Source organism: Macaca thibetana, chromosome 15, assembly GCF_024542745.1.
Source record: "Macaca thibetana thibetana isolate TM-01 chromosome 15, ASM2454274v1, whole genome shotgun sequence".
Taxonomy (NCBI): Eukaryota; Metazoa; Chordata; class Mammalia; order Primates; family Cercopithecidae; genus Macaca; species Macaca thibetana.
The window spans coordinates 10624867-10645445 of record NC_065592.1 but is presented as its reverse complement, the minus strand read 5'-3'; the positions used below and the strand labels follow the sequence as shown (position 1 = coordinate 10645445).

The window sequence follows — 20579 nt, the reverse complement described above, 5'->3', positions numbered from 1 at the left end:
GGGGGCCACCGGGCAGTGGCGGCCTGGCTGTCCGGACTTGAGTGTCTCCATTTCTGAAATGGTGGTTGGGCAGGGAAATTAAGCGGGGCTTCCGGTCAGGCAGTCCACGTTTCAACTGGTAGGGTTGCTGGATTTATCAAGTAAGATAGAGAATGCCCAGTGACACTGGAAATTCAGATAAACAACGAATACATAAGTTATTTTCAATATGATTATTTTATTATGATTATGTCAGTGTGACATTCACCTGAGCCTGTTTTTCTCCTCTGAGACCCACGTGCAGAAGCGGCTCCTGTCACAGCCAAGATTCGAACCCAGGCAGTTTCACTCCAGACCAGGGGCTGTGACCACCTACTCTTACCTCTCAAAGGCTCCCTCGCTGGAATGTCCTCCAAATCCAAGTCAAGTTAGCCCAGGCCCTGGGCAGATGCCGCAGTGTGTCCTATTGGGCTCCCTTGGGATCTCAGAGGCAACTGCCTTCAGGCGCCAGGCTGGTGGCAGAAAGCACTGGGACGGTAGCAGGGGTGGGCCTATGGGGAAGTGAGAGGGCACACTTCCCGTCTAAGTTTTTTTTTTTTTTTTTTTTTTTTGAGACAGAATCTCTGTTGCCCAGGCTGGAGTACAGTGGCACCGTCTTGGCTCATTGCAACCTCCGCCTCCTGGGTTCAAGCAATTTCCAGCTAACTTTTGTATTTTTAGTAGAGACAGGGTTTCACCATGTTGGCCAGGCTGGTATCGAACTCCTGACCTCAAGTGACCTGCCTGCCTCAGCCTCCCAAAGTGCTAGGATTACAGGCGTAAGCCACCACGCCCGGCCCTTGTTTATGATTTTTTTTTTTTTTTTGCAAAATGTTGCATTGGCCAGAAAGATCTTCTCCCCATCCCCGCCACACCCACCTCCTCTGCAGGGCGCTGGCCTGGGAACCAGCTTGGGCTCCTTCCCTGGTCTCCATTTCAAACTCCTTTTTCCTTTTTCTCAGAGGCTCAGGCCTGGGCTAGATGCCAGGGTATCTGTCCCCAGCTCAGCAACCTTCCCAGTCTACCCTGCTCTAGGTTCAAAGCCATATCACCCCTGGGCCTGGTGCTGTAGGACTCAGTGCCTGTCCAGGGGCTGGGAGGAGGGCTGCTGTAGTGGCCCTGCCCCCCAGGGGCCTCCTTTGAGCACAAACTCTCCTGTCTCTGCCACTCCAGCCTGGACACATGTGGGGAGTAGTGGTTCACCCTCAGTCACCATGGCTCCTCACCCACACAAGGCAGTGTGTCCCCAAAGCCAGGGCCCTTCCTTCTCAGTCCTCATTCTTCAAGTTTCTTTGCTCATAGGCCCAACCCTGAGGGCACAATGGTGAGAAGTTCCCTATGGATTCACACACTGCCCACAATGGCTGGTGAGATGATGATTCCTTACTCAGAGAGGCAACTCCACCCTTGCTAGGACCACATGGAGACAGCAGCATGCCCAAATGGTCCGGGCTCCCAGGGGAGCTGAGGATCATAAGACTACAGTGGAACTGTGACCGGGAAGTCCTACAGCCCCAGAGAAACTTCTTCACTTTGCTTTTGGCAAAAACTTACTCTGCTTACCACAACCTACATGATCCTACACGGGGTGAACTCCTTCAGTCAGCCTTTACCGACCCTGGCCACCCTCCGGCCGCCAATCATACTGAAGCCGTTCCTACTGCAGGACCTTTGCACTCACTGTGTCCTCTGCTGGACGGCACTAGTCATAGAGTGGCTCCTCTTGTCATTCAGCTGAAGCATCACCTCCTCTGAAAAGCCCTTGCCAACCACCCAGCTGACACTGCACCCCCATCCCTCTTGCCTCACCCCAACTCAGTATTTCATAGTGGTTGTCACACTCTGAAATTGCCCTGTGTATTAACCGGTTGCCTCGTTTATGGTCCACCTGCCCCACAGACTCTAAGCTCCATGTGGGCCAGGGCACCTCCACACCTGCACAGTGCCCAGCACACACTAGGTGCTAGGTCACGTCTATCAATGCATGAGTTAGGAGAGCCTGGGTCCCATGAGTTCTTGAACAAATCACTTTCCTCTCCAGCCTGAGGTCCCGGCTAGGCTCATGGCCAGAGACCCAAAGGTGGAGAGGGGCTGAGTCATCCTTATGTGTGACAGCAGGACTCTGTGGCACTGACTCAGCCCTGTGGGATCCAGACGGGTAGAAATGTGGAGTCAGACTCTAGTTCCTGTTGCAATTCCCTGCCACCTCTGAGTTTCCCTGGCCCATCACCTCCTGAGTGATGGGCATGACACACTCTATGTCACAACTTCCTGCTAAAGCAAGAACAAGAAATTTCCACTCAGCTCATGCCAGCACAGAGAGGTTGAGAAATCAGGCAAGGTCACCCAGCCAACTAGGAGTGATATCAATATTTAAAGTACATATATTCTGGTGAAGTGCAGCGGTTCATGCCTGTGGGCCCAACACTTTGGGAGGATCAAATTGGGCGAATTGCTGGAGCCCAGGAGTTCAAGATCAGCCTGGGCAATATGGCGAGACCCTGTCTCTGCAGAATAAAATAAAAGTAGCCAGGTGTAATGGCACATGCCTGTAGTCCCAGCTACTTGGGAGGCTGAGGTGGGAGGATCACTTGAGCCCAGGAGGTTGAGGCTGCAGTGAGCTGTAATCCATGCCACTGCACTCAAGCATAGGTGACAGAGGGAGACCCTGTCTCCAAAAAACCCAAAAACCAAATATTCCAGGAACCCTGCAGCCAGAGCTCTCTCTTTCCTCCCGCTTCCCCCTCAGCCATCTTTCTTTTTTTGTTGTTGTTTTGTTTGAGACACAGTCTTGCTGTGTTGCCCAGGCTGGAGTGCAGTGGTGCCATCTCGGCTCACGGCAACCTCTGCCTCCTGGGTTCAAGGAATTCACCTGCCTCAGCCTCCGAAGAAGCTGGGACTACAGGCGCCCGCCACCACACCTGGCTAATGTTTGTATTTTTAGTAGAGACGAGGTTTCACCATGTTGGCCAGGCTGGTTTCAAACTCCTGACCTCAAGTGACCCACCCACCTTGGCCTCCCAAAGTGCTTGGATTACAGGCATGAGCCACCACGCCTCGCCCCTCAGCCATCTTTCTTTGGTGGGATCTGATGGGTCAGTGGAGTAGCAGTGTGCATTGCAGCTGAATGGCTTCCCCGAGGTCCTGCACCGTCCAATCCTGGGGGTCCACTCTTGGCCCACGTGGCCCCCTCCCACTCGGAAATGTTTTCCTTCTCTCACTCCAGGCCCTTGCTGTGCTCTTAACTTGGGACCCTCCTAGGGACATGTCAGACTCTTCTCTGGTCTCAGTGGAGAAGTTAAAGCCTTTCCCCCAATACTATCCATTAAATGATCAGGTAGCGGTCCCTTCCCCCAGACTGTGAGTTCCGCGAGTTCCATGAAGGCAGAATCTGTGCCACTTGCTTCCTCCCCAGGTCCCCATTACCCAGCAGAGGGCCTGTCACATGGCAGGTGCTCAGCAAATATTTAATGAGTTAATGAGGTCTGTTTCCATTCTTTCATTTTACAGATTAGACCAGCGAGGCACAGAGAGGTTTAGCACCTTGCCCCAGTCACACAGCCAGGCCCTGGAGCAGCTCTGGAGGGAAGGCCTGCTTGGGCTTGGGCATGGTCAGATTGAACTGGGGTCAGAGGCCAGGCTGGAGTTTGCTGGAGGAAGGAGAAGGAGTGATCAGGGGCCATGCAGGCTCCCGGTGATGTCTGTGCAGCCAAGACCTTGGTCTGACCATGGACCCTTGCCCCCATTTCACTGATGAGAAAAGTGACTTTCAAAGAAGGGCAGAGCTCACTTCAGATCAATAGTAGACACCGTTCAGAATGCCTCCCAGAGCTCCAGGCAGCCCCCCAGGACCCCACCTTCCCCCACCTGCATCCCTAGAGTATCGGGCGAGGAGCAGGGGGTCGGGAGGCCTGGGTACTCGGGGCCGACCTTGCCACTTACCGGTGCATAAGCCCCTTAAAGTCTCTGGGCCTCAGTTTCCCCATCTGGACGACAAGAGGGCTGCAGCCTTCAGCCTCCCCCCTTGCCCAGATCATGAGGACCAAGCTGCAGGAGCTGGTGGTTAAGAATACAGGCTCCGGAATCCAAAAGTCATGGTTGAGTCCTGGTTCCAGCATTTATTGCTGAATGATCTTGATCGGTCCCTTCACCCCCTGAGCCTCCATTTCATGGTCTGTAAAAAGAGAATAATAGCATTTTTTTAAGGACTAAATGAGCTAAAGTAGGGGAATCCTTGGCATGATGCTGGGCACGGCACCACCGTCAAACCGGGCTGCGCGGTTACGGTATTAGTTAGGGGATGCTGCCCTCTGGCGACCATCAGGAGGAAGCGCAGGCGAGATGCTCGGGCCCAAGGGAACCGGTGTTCCTGGCGTGAGCCCACCATCCAGATCCGGAAAGTGGGGCCGGGCGCCCGTCACTCTGTGTGCTCCTCCACCCACTGGCAGAGGCGACGGGCGTAGCGAGCCGGGCTGACAGTGGAGAAGGTCCGGCCCGGGTAGCGCAGTGTCTTCCACAGGTGCTCCAGCCGCTTGCGGAGCCCGTAGACCGTGGCGAGATCCACGACGCCCAGGAAATAGCGCTGCTCGGGCCCGTCCAGGATGTGTAGGGCGTTGGGGGCGTCGGGCAGCAGCCGGCGGTTTTGGACTCCCGACTCTTCCGGGCTCTGTGCCCCTTGCACAGACCTGGGGGCCGACAGGAGGATGAAGCTGCCACCTCCTCCAGGAAGCCCCAGACAGTCGGCTCTGCAAGCCTGGCCAGGCTGCCCACCCCTCTACCAGCTCATTCCCACACCCCCTGTGTGCCTAGGTTTGTGAAGTCAGGTAGATGAGAAAAGTCAAAGTGTTGGGGTAGAGCTGCACTGTTCAGTACTTAGAAATTGGCCACAGGTGGCCACTGAGCCTTGAAATGTGGTGCCACATGACTTCAAGTAAGTCTATTTCCTAAATTTCTGTTTGGAATCATCCAACCCTAGAAGTCTCAGGGTCGCGGAGCAGAAGTTTTGTGAACAAAATCCAGCGACCCCAGTTTGCAGAAGGCGTATGTACGATTTTGCCTCAAAATGTATTCCATACCAGAAGGTACCTTTGGCGGGGCGCCCAGTCCCAGCAGAAGCAGGTTCAATTCCCTAACTTTGTCCTCAGGCATCGCTGAGGGGCTTTAATCCTGTCCTGTCTGGGTCTGGGGGTAAATACACCAATGAGAAAAAAGCCCTGCCCGCGCTAGCCAATCAGAACTCAGTGGTCTGAGAGTCTGAGCAGAATGCTGGTACCCTGTGGGCTACCTGGATGACGGGGAGATGCGGGATGGGGAAGTTCTGAGTAGGGGCTGGGAACTGGGTGGGGGTGGGGCTGATAACTGGGTGGGGGTGGGGCTGGGACAGCCAACATAAAAGTATTTCAATGTCACAACAGTTCCATGCAAACCAGGAATCACTGACTGAATGACAGCGGTGGCCTAAGCACCAGCTAGGGGGAGAAGGCAAGGGAGAAGCTGACCTCGCTTGGATGCGCAGATGTGGGAGGCTCTGTGCCCCATGGCAGGCTTGCCACCATCCGGTCAGGACATGTCCAGCCTAGCCACAGACTGCTTGAGGAGCCATGACTCCAAATTCTACCCAAGCCTCACCCATCCCAAGTTCTTCCTCCGAGGGGAAGGAACAAGGCACGGGATGAGACGGGTGGCGGCTGGATGAGCGGACCTCCTCCTTCACTCCCCTTGTCCACCCACTGGATCAGTGGAGTGCCTGTCTTAGCCCCTACGTAATTCTGTTCGACCTCAGGAGTGGGTCTGAGGGAACAGAAATGGAAGTAGCTGGTCAAGTACTAACATGAGTCCTCAGAAGTCATTCTGCAACCTCATGTCCCCTTCCCGAGCCTCAGTTCTCACATTTCTCAAATGGGGATGAGTCTACCCTCCCAGTGAGGCTCCCAGTCAGCGTGAAGGAGTGACAGTTACCACTACTGAGATGAGGATGGGAAGACGGTGCCAACGATGATGACCTCAGGGTCCTGGAAGTAGAATGACCAGCTTAAAGGGCAAGGACCCTTTAAAGCAAAAATTAGGCTGGGCGCGGTGGCTCATACCTGTAATCCCAACACTTTGGGAGGCTGAGACAGATGCATCTCTTGAGTTCAGGAGTTCAAGACCAGCCTGGTCAACATGGCAAAACCCCTTCTCCACTAAAAATACAAAAATTGGCTGGGTGCTGTGGTTCACACCTGTAATCCCAGCACTCTGGGAGGCAGAGGCAGGTGGATCACCTGAGGTCAGGAGTTCAAGACCAGCATGGACAACTTGGTGAAACTCCATCTCTAATAAAAATACAAAAATTAGCCAGGCATGCTGGTGTGTGCCTGTAATCCCAGCTACTCAGGAGGCTGAGGGAGGGAGAACTGCTTGAACCCGGGAGGCAGAGGTTGCAGTGAGTCAAGATCACGCCACTGCACTCCAGCCTGGACAACAGAGTAAGACTCCATCTCAAAAAAAAAAAAAATTAGCCAGGCATGGTGGTGGGTGTCTGTAATCCCAGACTCAGGAGGCTGAGGCAGAAGAATCACTTGAATCCAGGAGGCAGAGGTTGTACAGTGAGCCAAGAGGGCACCACTGCACTCCAGCCTGGGTGACAGATCGAAACTCCGTCTCAAAAAAAAAAAAGCAAAAATTTAAAAAATTAAAAATAGGTCTTTTAAAAAAATTTTTTTTAAATTTAAAAATAGGTCTTTTTCTCTGCTCTGAAACCTTCGAGGGTTCCACAGCCCCATTGGAAAATGGGCAGATTCTTCAAATAATCACCAAAGCTCTTCTCCAAGTGGACTTCATCTGTTCTGTCCCCTGCTGCAGTCCACCTGTGCGCCTCCTGCCCTACCAGCTAGGCTTCTCCAGCCCTCCCCTCTACACACACTCGCACGCACGCACACACGCACGCATGCGCACACACGCACACACACCCATGCATGCACGCACACATACATATGCACACACACACACACCCATGCATGCACGCACACATACATATGCACACACGCACGCACACACACACATGCACATACACACACACACAAACTCTGCACTTTCCAGCCTTCGTGTCTTTGGCTGCATTGCTCCCGGCAGAGGGAAGGCACTCCCACGCCCCCATGTCTGTCTTTCCTTTACTCTCACCACCTCAATCTCGCTGTTGCCCCTGTGGGGGGCTCACCTGGCTGTACGGAAGATGAGGCTGCTGCCCAGGCCCCTCTCATCCTCGTGGAGACATTGGAAGGCCATCAGGAGGCTGTAATCCAGCACGTTGAGCTCCCGGAGGAAGGTGGTGTCCAGTTCCATCTGGCGGAGGAACCAGTTCCGCTGGGGCCCTGCCGGAGCATCAGTGCCCCAACCTGAGCGCTCATCATGTGCCAGCCACGGTGCTCCACACACTCTGCCCCGTGACAGCACGTGGCATTACTGTCCCCATCTCACAAATAAAGAAACCCATCTGTAATTTGCCTTGGTCACCTAGCTAGGAAGTCATGGAGCCTGAATTGGAACTCTGCTCTGCCTGATTCCAGAATCTGGGCTCTTTTATTTTTATTTTTTGAGACGGAGTCTTGCTCTGTTGCACAGGCTGGAGTGCAGTGGCGCCATCTCGGCTCACTGCAACCTCTGCCTCCTGGATTCAAGCGATTCTCCTGCCTCAGCCTCCTGAATAGCTGGGATTACAGGCATGTGCCACCACGCCCCGCTAATTTTTGTGTTTTTAGTAGAGATGGGGTTTCAGTATCTTGGCCAGGCTGGTCTTGAACTACTGACCTCGTGATCCACCTATCTTGGCCTCCCAAAGTGCTGGGATTACAGGCATGAGCCACCATGCCCAGCAGAAACTGGGCTCTTAATGACTCAGGCAGAGGGCAGCAGGGACACCCTTCTAAACTTCACCCTGAATGAAGGAGGGGCAGGCAGTGATCACCCCCGTGACTCACCCAGCTTGATGGTCTTGCCCTGAAAGTTGAGGTCCTTCAGCACCAGAACAATGGGGCTGCCCTCAGGGGCAGGATCCACCCAGCGGCTCACCTCGCAGCCTTTGATGTCATACCTGAGTGAGGCGACAGAATTCAGCTTTACATAGATTTGAGACACACAGAGAATCTCACAAGAGCTTCCAGTGACTACTTGTGTGCACTGAACTATTACATAGATCATCCCCAATCCTCAGCACAACCCTGGCCTGCCTGCCTCTTTCTTTCTTTTTCTTTCTTTCTTTCTCTCTCTTTCTTTCTTTCTCTTTCTTTTGTTTCTTCCTTCCTCTTTCTTTTTCCTTCTCTTCCTTCCTCTCTTTCTTTTTCTTTCTTTTTTCTTTCTCTTTCTTTCTCTCTTTCTATATTCCTTCCTTCTTTATTTCTTTTTTCTTTCTCTCTCTTTCTTTCTCTTCCTTCCTCTCTTTCTTCTTTCTTTCTTTCTCTTCCTTCCTTCCTCTTTCCTTTTTCTTTCTTTCTCTTTCTTTCTTTCTCTCTCTTTCTCTTTCTTTCTCTCTTTCTTTCTCTTTATCTTCCTTCCTTCTTCTTTCTTTTCTCTCTCTCTTTCTCTTTCTCTCTCTCTCTTTCTCTTCCTTCCTTCCTCTTTCTTTTTCTTTCTTTCTTTTTCTCTTTCTTTCTCTCTTTCTCTTTCTCTCTCTCTTTCTCTCTCTTTCTCTTTCTTCCTTCCTCTTTCTTTCTTTCTTCTTTCTTTCTCTTTCTCTTTCTCTCTCTTTCTCTTTCTTTCTCTCTCTCTCTTTCTTTCTTTCTCTCTCTTTCTTTCTTTCCCTTCTTTCCCTTCCTTCCTTCCTTTTTTTTCCTTGAGATGGAATCTCACTTGCTTCTTTCTTTTTTTAGAGAAGGTCTTACTCTGTCACTCAGGCTGGAGTGCAGTGAAACAAACACGGCTCACTAAAGCCTCGACCACCTGGGCTCAAGCAATCCTCCCACCTTAACCTCCCAAGTGTCTGGGACTACAGGCACATGCCACCACACCCAGCTAATTTTTTTATTTTTTGTAGAGGCAGGGTCTCACTGTATTGCCCAGGGTGGTCTCCAACTCCTGGGTTCAAGTAATCCTCCTGCCTTGACCTCCCAAAGTGCTGTGATTACAAGCGAGACCCACCATGCCGGGCCCTATAGCTGAACCCTGGTCTATTATTGTGTCTGAGTTAAAGATAAGAGCAGAGCAGGCATTCACACTCAGGCCACTGGAGGCCCAGCCCAGGCTTGAGCCCTGCCTGTGCCTGCCTCTGGACACCTTGTTACCCCTGAAGGTGTCCCAGACACAGGGATCCAACCCCAGGCGGAGGCACCAGGAGGGCCTGGGGGCAGCCAATGGGGGGGGCAGGGAACCTGTGGGCAGAGCCAGCACTGGAGGGCACAGGGGGCTACGGTGCAGTCAGAGGCTGGGTCTGAGTCGCTGCTCCCCACATGTTAGCTGTGTGGCCTTCTCCTTCCTCGGTTTCTCATCTAGGAAGGAGGATAAGAGCTGCCCCTCAGACTCCTTCTGGGAATTAAAAAGCATGAGAAGGGCCCAACACGGCGCCTAAGGCACACTGAGTGCTCCAGATATGCTGGGCGTGAGCGTTACTGTCTCTGACCCACCAGATCTTGGGAACGCCCCTTCTCCTTCCTGGGCCTCAGTTTCACCTTCTGGCTAGTGAGTGTGGGTGCTTCAGGCGGTGAGTTTCGGCTGGGGTGGGGCACCAAACCTGCTTGGGCCACTCACCTCTCGGAGATGCGGCCGGCGGGGTAGAAGACGCTCTGCATGACGATGAAGTACGTCTGGGGGCCGGGACAAGGAGTGAGGGAGGCCGGCTGTCGCCCTCCAGCCGCCCGCTCCACCCAGCCACCTCTCCTTGGCTTCACCCACCTTCTTTCCCCGGTCCACCCGCAGACTGTGCACTCCTGGAAGGGGAGAGGGCGCCGAATGAGGATCCCCAAACTCCACGACCCGGGGTGCATCCGGCACCGGCACCAGTCCCAGGGCCAGGCCACGCCTCCTTCTCAAGATCCGCGGCACCCGGACCCTTCCTTGTCTGGGGTCCGGATCTCGACCCGATCCCACCCCTAAACCCAACTCCAGTGGTGCCCCGCCCCCACGCAAGTCCCCAACCCCATGCCCTACAACCCCAAATCCGCCCATTTGGGCCCCGCCCACATACCCCGCCCTCCCCAGGTATATTGCCACCTAGGACCGGCCCCCACCGAGCCCCGCCCGCAGCCGCGTACCCAGCAACCGCGCCAGCAGCGAGTGCGGGTGCCGCTGCAGGTGCTGCACGTAGCGGGGCAGGTGGGCGAGCAGAGCCTGCACCTCTCGGCGCCCCTGGGTCTTCAGGAAGAAGCGCTGGTCGTGGCTGGGGGGCAAGAGAAAGAGGTCACTGCCCAGGCCTGACTGCAGCGGCTCTCACCCGGCCCCCTTCCCCGACCTGTGCATGTGGATCTCGCTACCAGGTCTCGGCACCGCCCCTCTAGCCTTCGGCCCTCGCACTCTTCTCCTCTCCCATCTGTCCACCGTCCGGCGCTGACCCTCCCAGATCAGGGCCGCTCTGTTTCTCTCTTCAGGGGGCCTTCCCCGCCACTGGGAATTCTGCCCTCCCAGCCAGGGGTACCACTCCCAACCCTGCCCCACCCCTGCCGCAAGCTCACGACAGGAAGAAGCTGGCCTTGCTCTTGGAGGTGCTGAGGAACTGCAGGTAGGGGCCGCCGGGGCCCAGGGCAGCCTGATAGTCGTCCTCCGCCAGGCCCAGGGAGCGGCGCAGCCAGGCAAAGGCGGGGCCGGCCAGCGTGCCCAGCTCGAAGCCCTGCAGGGGAGGAAGAGCCTCCTCTGGAGTGTCTGCGTGGGCCCGGGTGTGTGCAGTTGGTCCTGGGACAGGAGGGTCAGGGTGACTACACCCTTTCTGCAAGGCCCAAGGCTCAGGGACAAGCCTTCAGTCCCACTGCACAGATGGGAAAACTGCAGAGGAGAGAGCAAGACCAGCACACATCCCTCCCCAGATGGGAGTCTGGGGCCTCCTACCTCATGAACCTGGGTTAGGACCTCCGAGAAATCGTCCTGGGAGGGTGGCCCCTGCAGGGAGAGGTAGAGGAGCTCAGGGCAACCCCTCAGTCCCCTGCTGCCTGCCCCAGGATCTCCAGATGTCCTGCACCTGGCCCGCCCCCCATCTCCTCCAATTTGATTCCTTCAGCAAACTGGGACTGGAGTTGTTTCTAGGAGTGCCTGAGTTGGGCAGATGCGTTGCTCACCCTCCCAGGGCTGCCAGGGGGACAAGAGTGACCCACGGCAAGGCCTGAGTGTATTTCATCCATTCTGGGTCCCCAGCACCAGGCCATGAGTTTAAGCCAGGCACGTTCCCAGACTCACAGGCTGGCCAAGTGAAGCCAGATTCCGTCCAGTACAAGGGGATGGCTCTGAAGCCAAGGGACCTGCCTGATGCAACCTGGGAGGGGAAAAATCAGAGAAGGCTTCCTGGGGGTGGGGACTTCTAAGCTGAAATCTAAAGGGTCGTGGAGAGAAGGAGCAGGGTGCTCGCAGCAGTAGAAAGAGCACTGGTGGCTGCCAGCAAGGGAAGGAGGGCCCAAGTGGCTGAAGCTAGTCAGGGAGGGATGGAGTGTGAACAAGGCTGGATGCAGCTGGATCCGGAGGTCATGCTGAGTACTGGGGAGCCTTGGAAGCTTTTCAGCAGGTGATGAGGTCAGTTTTCGAGTTAGAGAACTCCCTCGTGTCTCTGCACTCTCCCTGGATCTCCAGGTCCCTGTGCCCGGATGTGGCCTATGGAATGTGGTCCCACTGCGCACACATGCATACACACGAACGCCACACACATGCTCACCCAGGCCCGCCCAGCTGCTGAGCTTGCAGTTGGGCCACCTTTCTGCTGAGCCAGCCCTGCCTCAGCCTGAGCTCCAGAGAGGACGGGCCAGGCCAGTAGGGTGGGGGTGGGTCCCTTTTCAACCATACACCCTGGCAGGGCTGGGAGGGCCTCAGAAACCAAGGAGTATAATCTCCCCCTATTATACAGATGGGGACACTGAGGCCCAGAGAGAGGCAGAGACCCACCCAGAGTCACACAGCAACGACCTGAGTCAGGGGGTTCCTCACACGCCCAACACACCCCAGACGTTCCAGCTCCCACATCACAATGTTCCTTCCTCTTTGCCTTCCTCCCCTTGATGTCCCTCTCTGATCCCCACATCTGCAGTTTTAGCCAGACAGGGCAACAGCCACGTCTTGCTATTGCTGGTGTGGACATTTGTGGGACAGATGGGCCACTCACCGTGGGTGGGTGGTCCATGGAGACCTGGGTGGCAGCCCACAGCCCTGCCTGCATCATGCACGTCATCCCATGCAGTTCATGCCCCGGGCTGATCTCAAACAGGCCCAGGCGAGACTGCTTATCTCGGAGGCGCCAGAGAAGCCCCCGGCGGCTGGAGGTGACTGCTCTGCATCCAGCCTCAGGGGAGGGGGCCAGGACCTGGTGGGAGGACACAAACAGCCTGTGGCAGCGTCACAGAGGAAAAAGATCAGGATTCAAATCCCACTTCCACTACTTGTGAGACTTCCCCTCATCTCTCTGCCTCAGTTTCTTCAGCTGTAAAATAGATGATGCTGGTACCCAAGAGGGGCCACACAGTGCCTGGCACGCAGTCAGCACCTGAGTAGAGCAATGGTTATGATTATCAGTAGATAGGGTGTAAGCTCTGCAGTCAAACCTGGCCTGAGACGGACCGTCTCTCACCAACCTTGTGACCTTAGGTAAGTCGCCTAATCTTTCTGTGCCTCATTTTTTCATCTGCAACGTGAAAACTCGAACAGCTTGTTCGTGGCAGGTATGAACTCTTGTTGCTGTTGAGTTTGAGCTCCTTGCACGGGAGCCCTTGATAACAGGAGCTGTGATGCCGGTGATTCAGTCACAACTATTCCATTCGCCTATGCTGAGCGCCTCCAGGCCAGCACGGAGGGGCCAGCGCGATGCTGGTCATAGCCGCTGGCCCACCAGTAGTGGGCATCCACTGTGTGCCCCGCACTGGATGAGAGCTTGACCTCCTAACAGCCTCCTGAAGGAGGAGCTTTAGCATCCTCTCCATTTTCCCGATGAGGAAACTGAGGAAGTGCTGAGAGATCTCCGCCAGGCCGCCCCTCGGCATACCTGGTGCCCCGTGTGGGGCGTGTCCTGCTCTTCGCCGGCTGCAGGGCCCCTCCCTGGCTTGGATGGGGGCGTGTCCGCGCCGCTCGCCGAGGGGAGGCCCGACCCCTGCCCACCAACCCTTCCCTCTCCTGTCCTCTCTCGGGTCCGCACCTACCTCGCGGGGCCCGGGGCTCGGCGCAGCCATCGCCCCCGCAGCAGCTTCCCGGGCTTTGGCCGCGTTCCCCGCCGCCCCGCTGCAGGAGTCAGGCCCCGCCCCTGCCTTGCGGCCGACCAATCGGGTGGCGCCGACCACGGCTGCATCCAATCTGCACGGGAGGCGCTGGCGATGGCCTGCGGGTCCCGCCCCCGCGGCTGCAGCATCCTTCAGACCTCGGTCCGGCTGGGGCGGGGCCGCCGGACGTTGGCTGGGGTCCCGCGAAGGGAGCACCCCCATTTTCCGCCCTGGGCTGGGGGACTCGGGTCGCTAGGGCCGCCTGGGGAGACGAGTAACCTAAATCCTGTGCCACCCACCCATTCTGGCGTGAAATTCCCTTTGCCTGTCTTTTGGGTGAAAAAACACTGAGTGATCTAGAGAAAGAAGTCACTACCTCTAGGTCACACAGGAAAGTCGGGACATCCATTCACCGAACACATAGATATTGAACACCCACTGTGGGCCAGCAGTGCTAGGCCCTGGGGATTTAGTGGTGAGCGAGAGGGAGGGGCTCAGCTGCCTGCGTGATCTTTAAAAGCATAATTCAGATGATGTCACTCTGGTGATTAAAGCCTCCAGTGGCTCCCATGGCAATGGAACAAAACCCAAACCCCTCACCCTGACCCCAGGCCCATCTCAAACCACTCACCCTACACTTACCACCCAGCCGCCCAGACCTTCCTGTTCCTTACCCGCCAAACTCTCCCATTGAGGCCTCTGCATTTGCTATTCCCTCTACTTGAAACTCTTGACCCCAGACTGCCACTCGCCTTGCCAGACTCCAGCAGAGTGCTCCCTTCCCCCACTCCTGATCACATCACCTCTATTTTCTTCACCACCCTAACACTGTCAGAGACTGACTTGTTTATTGTTTATCACGTCTCCCCCTGGAGTGGGAATGCCATGAAAGCGGGGCCATGTCACTCCTGCTTCCTGGCTGAGTGCCTGGCACAAGCCTGTGCTGGATGAGTGTCTATGGGACCAAGGTGAGTAGGGTGTGCAAAGAGCCTTGGCGAGTCCAGGAAGTGAAAGGCTAGAGTGGCTGGAGTGAAGAAGGGAGAGCAGGCTGGGAGGCAGCGCCTTGTGGGGACCCAGAGAGGTACTGTGGGTATGGGCGTGAGTGTGAGGCGCCAAAGTGCGAGAGTTTTGTGTTTTTTTTTGAGACGGAGTCTCGCTGTGTTGCCCAGGCTGGAGTGCAGTGGCCAGATCTCAGCTCACTGCAAGCTTCGCCTCCCGGGTTCACGCCATTCTCCTGCCTCAGCCTCCCGAGTAGCTGGGACTACAGGCGCCTGCCACCTCGCCTGGCTAGTTTTTTGTATTTTTTAGTAGAGACGGGGTTTCACCGTGTTAGCCAGGATGGTCTCAATCTCCTGATCTCGTGATCCACCCGTCTCAGCCTCCCAAAGTGCTGGGATTACAGGCTTGAGCCACCACGCCCGGCCGGGTTTTGTTTGTTTTGAGACAGAATCTCGCTCTGTTGCCCACGCTGGAGTGCAATGGCGCGATCTTGGCTTACTGCAACCTCTGCCTCCGGGTTCAAGCGATTCTCATGCCTCAGCCTCCCAAGTAGCTGGGATTACAGGCATGCGTCACCATGCCCAGCTAATTTTTTTTTTTTTTTTCTGAGACAGTCTTGCTCTGTCACCCAGGCTGGAATGCAGTGGTGCGGTCTTGGCTAACTGCAACCTCTGCCTCCCAGGTTCAAGCGATTCTTCTGCCTCAGCCTCCCAAGGAGCTGGGACTACAGCCATGTGCTACCATGCTGGGCTAATTTTTTTTTTTTTAGACGGAGTCTCTTTCTGTTGCCAGGCTGGAGTGCAGTGGTGCGATCCCGGCTCACTTCAACCTCCGACTTCCTGGTTCAAGTAATTCTCCTGCCTCAGCCTCCCGAGTAGCTAGGATTACAGGCATGTGCCACCACGTCCAGCTAATTTTTGTATTTTTAGTAGAACCGGGGTTTCACCATGTTGGCCAGGATGGTATTGATCTCCTGACCTTGTGATTCACCCGCCTCAGCCTCCCAAAGTGCTGGGATTACAGGCGTGAGACACCACACCCAGCCATTTTTGTATTTTTAGTAGAAACGGGGTTTCATCATGTTGGCCAGGCTGGTCTCGAACTCCTGACCTCAAGTGATCTACCCACCTTGGCCTCCCAAAGTGCTGGGATTACAGGCATGAGCCACGGTGCCTGGTCAAGGTGCACATTTTTGAAGGGCACTGGTTGTTATGCATAGTTGGACTGGTGGGGCCACAGTGGGCAGAAGTGGTGAGGAAGCCATCTGTGACTTAGGGCAGAGGATGGTGGCTTTGCATCAGGAAGGTGGCTGGAGGCCGGGAGAAAAGGGGAGGATTGATAAAGCTTGGGGTCCTGTGGATGGGGGGATGAGGAAGAAAGCCAGGTTAAGGACATGGGACACCAGTCACTAGAGGGGGCAAGGCATGAGGAGGAGAGCCAGATCTGGGAGAAGTATGAGAATTCAGCTCATGAGAGAATGCATTTGAGGTTCCCACCATGGCATCCGATGAGGATGTCAGGTGGGCAGCTGGGCCATGTGCAACGCATCGGGCCAGAGGTGAGCCTGGCAAGAGTGAGAAGGCTTGTGACACATCCCTGAGGAGCCCAGCATCACGTGGCAGAAGACAGCATGAGTGAGACATCAAATAGCAGAATGGTCATCACAGTCCGGCATGGTGGCTCATGCCTGTAATCCCAGCACTTTGGGAGGCTGAGGCAGGCGGATCACCTGAGGTCAGGAGTTTGAAACCAGCCTGGTCAATAAGGCAAAACTCCATCTCTACTAAAAATACAAAAAAATTTGCTGGGCGTGGTGGCGGGCGCCTGTAATCCCAGCTACTAGGGAGACTGAGGCAGGAGGATCACTTGAACCCAGGAGGCAGAGGTTGCAGTGAGCCAAGATCGTACCACTGCACTCCAGCCCCGGCAGCAGAGAGAGACTCTGTCTCAAACAAACAAACAAACAAAAAGAATGGTCATCACAGACATCAAGAAAGTGGCTGACAGCGGATCAGGGGATGTCACAGGCCAAATGCAGCTGAGAGTCAAGCAGACATCCTTTGGATTTAAAGAGTGGACATCGGCCGGGCACGGTGGCTCACGCCTGTAATCCCAGCACTTTGGGAGGCCGAGGCGGGCGGATCACAAGGTCAGGAGATCGAGACCACGGTGAAACCACGTCTCTACTAAAAATACAAAAAATTAGCCGGGCGCGGTGGCGGGCGCCTGTAGTCCCAGCTACTCAGGAGGCTGAGGCAGGAGAATGGCGTAAACCCAGGAGGCGGAGCTTGCAGTGAGCCGAGATCGCGCCACTGCACTCCAGCCTGGGCGACAGAGCGAGACTCCGTCTCAAAAAACAAAAAAAACACAAAAAAACAAAAAATAAAAATAAAAATAAAAAAAAATAAAGAGTGGACATCAACTGGGCATGGTGGCTTATGCCTGTAATCCCAGCACTTTGGGGGGCCAAGGCAGGCGGATAGCCTGAGGTCAAGAGTTCAAGACCAGCCTGACCAACATGGAGAAACCCAGTCTGTACAAAAAATACAAAATTAGCTGGTGTGGTGGCGCATGCCTGTAATCCCAGCTATTTGGGAAGCTGAGACAGGATAATCACTTGAACTTGGGAGGTAGAGGTTGCAGTGAGCCGAGATCATGCCATTGCACTCCAGCCTGGGCAACAAGAGCGAAACTTCGTCACAAAAAAAAATTACAAAAAAAAAAAAAAAAATAGAGTGGACACTGCTGGTGGCCTCAGTGGCTGGAGCCTGCCTGGAGATGGGGACAGATGCTGAGTGTGGCAGGAGGTGAGGAAATGCAGGAGGCAGATGTGGACCCCCTTTGGGGAAGCTTGGTGGTGAAATGGACAGAGGGAGACACTTAGTGGGAACTACTGGGTTGACAGAGGGCCTGTAAGTGGGATCCCCGAGCACACTTAGGAAACAGTGGGAGAATCCTGTGGAGATTTTTCTCACAACAGGGTGGGGCCATCTGTGACCTCAGGCTCCCACTATAGTAGTTGGAGGTTGGTGGATTAGGATCCAGAGCCCAAGTAGGCAGCTCTGCCTGGACTGGAGGACAGAGTATGGAGCAGGTAGGGACAGGGCGGGTGTCTGCAGTTGGCCTCTTTTTTCTCTGTGATGAGGAAGATACCTCTGCCAACTGGAAGAAGAGTGAGGGTCCCGGGTTTGAGGAATGGGGGTTTATACCAGGTGCGGTGGCAAATGGGAGAGCCAGCTGCCCAGGTGCGGGCAAATGGGACTGCTGGAGGGCTGGGGGCTGGGCCAGTCCAGCCAACCTGAACACACAGCAGCCTTCGCTGCTCAGGGCCACGTTAAGTTGGGCTGTGGGGCTTTTAGGGGAGTGGCCCAAGGGTCCCTAAAGTAATAAATCCAACCTGCCCAAGCTGGCACAGAGGAGGCATGGCACAGGGGTGCCAGGGCCTTCAATGACTCCCAGCTGTGAGCTCCATTGGGTAGGAAGCACATCTCTCCCAGTCCCTGCTTTATCCCCAGCGCACGGGGTCAGGGCAGAAGGCCCCTGAGTCAACCCCACTGTACAGGATCTCCTGACCCAAGACCACTCCCAGCCCGCTCCAGCCCCGACCCTGGGTAAACACAGCACAGAGACAAACACATGATCAGTGTTTATTGGTCAGCTCTCCCAAACAGGCCAGCCCTGGGGAGCTCCATGAGGAGCGATCGGTCAGCAGCTAATATGCCTTGAGGCCCAGGGCTGGTCCTGGGGTCTGTCAGTCCTTCCCCAGGCGTTCCAGGTCCAGAAGGCTTTGCGGGGTCTTGGGCTGTGTCAGGCTAAGGAAAGCTGCCTTGCTGGAGGAGCAGGACTTGTGGAGAGAGGTCAGAGAGGTCACACATGCGGCCTTAGAACCCGCTAAGTCCAATGTCAGCATGTGACAGGAGGGGAAGTGAGGCAACATGGCAGAACCCGGGGGAAAAGGTGGCAGGGAGTCTGAGAGTGAGGTTGGGAGACCAGCATCTTTTAGGCCCTGAGCAAGAAGGGGGTGACTGGAGTCTTCCAGGTATTCCTCCCTCCTAGCTTCCGGAAGTGGGAGTCAGGGAGGGGGCTCCGGTCAGGGAGGGGTAAGCTCCATGTCATGGGGACTCTGCAGGACAGGCAGGCTGGAGGCGCCACTGTGCCTGGACAGGTTCTGCAGGCTCCCCTACTTGGTCCCTGTGCTGGAGGGGAAGCAGAGAAGGGGCTGGCAGCCTCATCCCCGCGGGACCTTCACTGAGCCTTCTTGGTCACCCTCTCGCTCTTCAGCATCACGTAGGTGATGAACAGTCCTGGAATACATAGACCAGAAAGGCCACATAAGATCTAAGCTCAGGGCTGCTGGGAGGCCAGGGCACGACACAGCAGAGCCACCCACACGCAGGGCTGTGAACCTACCCAACCACTCTCCAGGGAACCTGCTTATCTCCCTAGTCATTCGTCAAGCCATAGGTCCACTCACATTCATTCAACAAACACCAGCTGAGTGCCTGCCTCAGGCAAAGATGCTGCATTTAGTGTTTCAGATTCCAAGGGGAACAAGATCCACCCATCTATAGATCACCCAGTCAACCACTTGTCCACCTATATACCTACCCACCTCCTATACCTCACCCACCCACCCATCCATCCACCCATCATCCAGGCACCCGGCTATTGACTGACTCATCCAAATGACTTTCTGAGCACAACCTCAGTGCCACAGCCCATTCTAGATGCACAGTAATGATGGAGACACAGTCCCCGCCCCTAGGAAGCCATGAGAGAGAGAGGTGCAGGAATTAGAAGCCAGGGTGACAAGAGGGTGACTGAGGTGTAAGCAGAGCAATGATGGGGTTGGGGGCAGGAAAGAGGGGGACAGGTCATTGGAGTCCAAAAAGCCTGGGGCACCAGGAAACCCAGAGGTTACTGACTGGCAACCTCGAAGGATGAACAGGAAAACCCCAGGGGTGAGTTCGGGGCAAGGAGCTTCCAGCAGTGCCAAAGTGTGGAAGCATGTTCAGAGGTGGGGTCCCTCCGAAACCCTGCCCGGGGTCAAGGGGAGGAAGTGATGACTTACCCACAAACAGGAGCAGTAGGAGGCCTGCAGCCAGTGGGATGGCGACAGCATAGGCTCGGGGCAGGAAATACTTGTGGATGACATGCTCACTGTCGATGAATGGCTGGCATCGAGGGCAGAGCTCTGGTGAGCCTTGCTCGCCTTGCCCAGCCCCCAAGCCCAAACACACCACCTCCAGCATCTAAGGGGCTGGCCCATTCAGAGCACTGGGCCTGCATTTGCTTTTCTTTAAGATTATGGCATTTGGGTGTCATGGTTTGTTTCCTTCCTTAATTTCTTATTGGTATTTACCGGGCACTTGCTTTGGTGCCTGCCATAGGTTGGTGGTGGGGACAAGAGAACAGGGGACAAGAGACCAGCCCTAAGGCACTCACAGCCTAGCAAATAGTACATGAGGAATCCTCGACTGACTCCCAACCTGGGCCTCCAGGGATTCTTCACTAATATTTTTTCCCTAAAGGATAGCAAGTTCTGCACTTCCAAACACACTGCACTTCTTAAGCAATGACCAACAAGTTTTCCCACAAGAAAAAAATATCCTAAAGGCCTTCACAGATATCACTGGCGCTTGCCATGCCTGAGTCAGCAGGCTAACCCAGAAGGAACATAACTCCCCCAAAAGTCAAAGCAAGCTGGAAACAGAGTTTTAAGTGTAGCGGCTAAGGATGCAATCTTGGGCCAGATCCTTCTCCCCGAGCCTCAGCTATCTCATCTAAAAAATGCGGCACCACTGGCATCTTCCTCATAGCGTTGTTTTGAAGATTTCAAGAGATAAGGCAGGCAATGAAGCCAGCGCCGTGCCTAGAACCTACATAGAAGTTGCTTTGGCGGTGCCAGGGCTACGGGAAGGTGAGCAGCGGACGGGGAGAATGACATACCAAGAGAATCACCCAGGCGGTGTAGTAGGTGAAGATGATCAGGCTAACGGCGACGAGGCCGAGTCCCACCACCTGGTCTGTCCCCGTGGCCTGGAGAAAAGGGAGGTCTCAGCTGACGAAGTGACTCTCTATTTTGGCGTACTAATGGAGGCGGGGCGTCGCGGCCCGATCACGGTCTAAGCTTCCCATTCAACAGATGCTAGAGGAGGCCGGGCGCGGTGGCTCAAGCCTGTAATTCCAGCACTTTGGGAGGCCGAGACG

The 20579-nt window shown here is 55.2% G+C and overlaps 4 protein-coding genes across 14 annotated transcripts in view; 1 reads left to right on the top strand and 3 right to left on the bottom strand.

Annotated features, from left to right (window-relative positions):
• AK1 (adenylate kinase 1) overlaps positions 1–7159 on the bottom strand; it is a 61276-nt gene extending 54117 nt beyond the window's left edge. Inside the window, exon 1 of one of the 2 annotated variants that reach the window (XM_050760345.1) lies at positions 7150–7159. The gene's annotated coding sequence lies outside the window, so the exon portion shown is untranslated. Of the gene's footprint in view, positions 1–5550; positions 5561–7149 lie in introns of those variants that run through there. The other variant, XM_050760346.1, reaches the window with a different exon arrangement.
• BBLN (bublin coiled coil protein) overlaps positions 1–20579 on the top strand; it is a 287657-nt gene that overhangs the window by 38199 nt on the left and 228879 nt on the right. The window lies entirely within an intron of this gene.
• PIP5KL1 (phosphatidylinositol-4-phosphate 5-kinase like 1) lies at positions 3472–13385 on the bottom strand. Its single transcript, XM_050760514.1, has 10 exons — positions 13314–13385; positions 12287–12484; positions 11029–11079; positions 10659–10813; positions 10242–10366; positions 9883–9917; positions 9739–9794; positions 7977–8089; positions 7217–7370; positions 3472–4703 (listed from the first exon to the last, which is right to left on the bottom strand). The coding sequence occupies exons 1-10, from the start codon at positions 13341–13343 to the stop codon at positions 4436–4438; spliced, it is 1185 nt and encodes a 394-aa protein (XP_050616471.1). The 5' UTR covers positions 13344–13385; the 3' UTR covers positions 3472–4435.
• The window catches only part of DPM2 (dolichyl-phosphate mannosyltransferase subunit 2, regulatory), a 285267-nt gene continuing 282688 nt past the window's right edge, over positions 18001–20579 (bottom strand). For 8 of the 10 annotated variants that reach the window (XM_050760486.1, XM_050760485.1, XM_050760488.1 and 5 more), the window contains exons 3-4: positions 20319–20408; positions 18001–19543 (exon numbers count right to left, since the gene is read on the bottom strand). In XM_050760486.1, the coding sequence (XP_050616443.1) occupies positions 19244–19543; positions 20319–20408 (390 nt within the window). In that variant the 3' untranslated portion in view covers positions 18001–19243. The remainder of the gene's footprint in view (positions 19544–20318; positions 20409–20579) is intronic. The other 2 variants (XM_050760490.1, XM_050760491.1) reach the window with 2 other exon arrangements.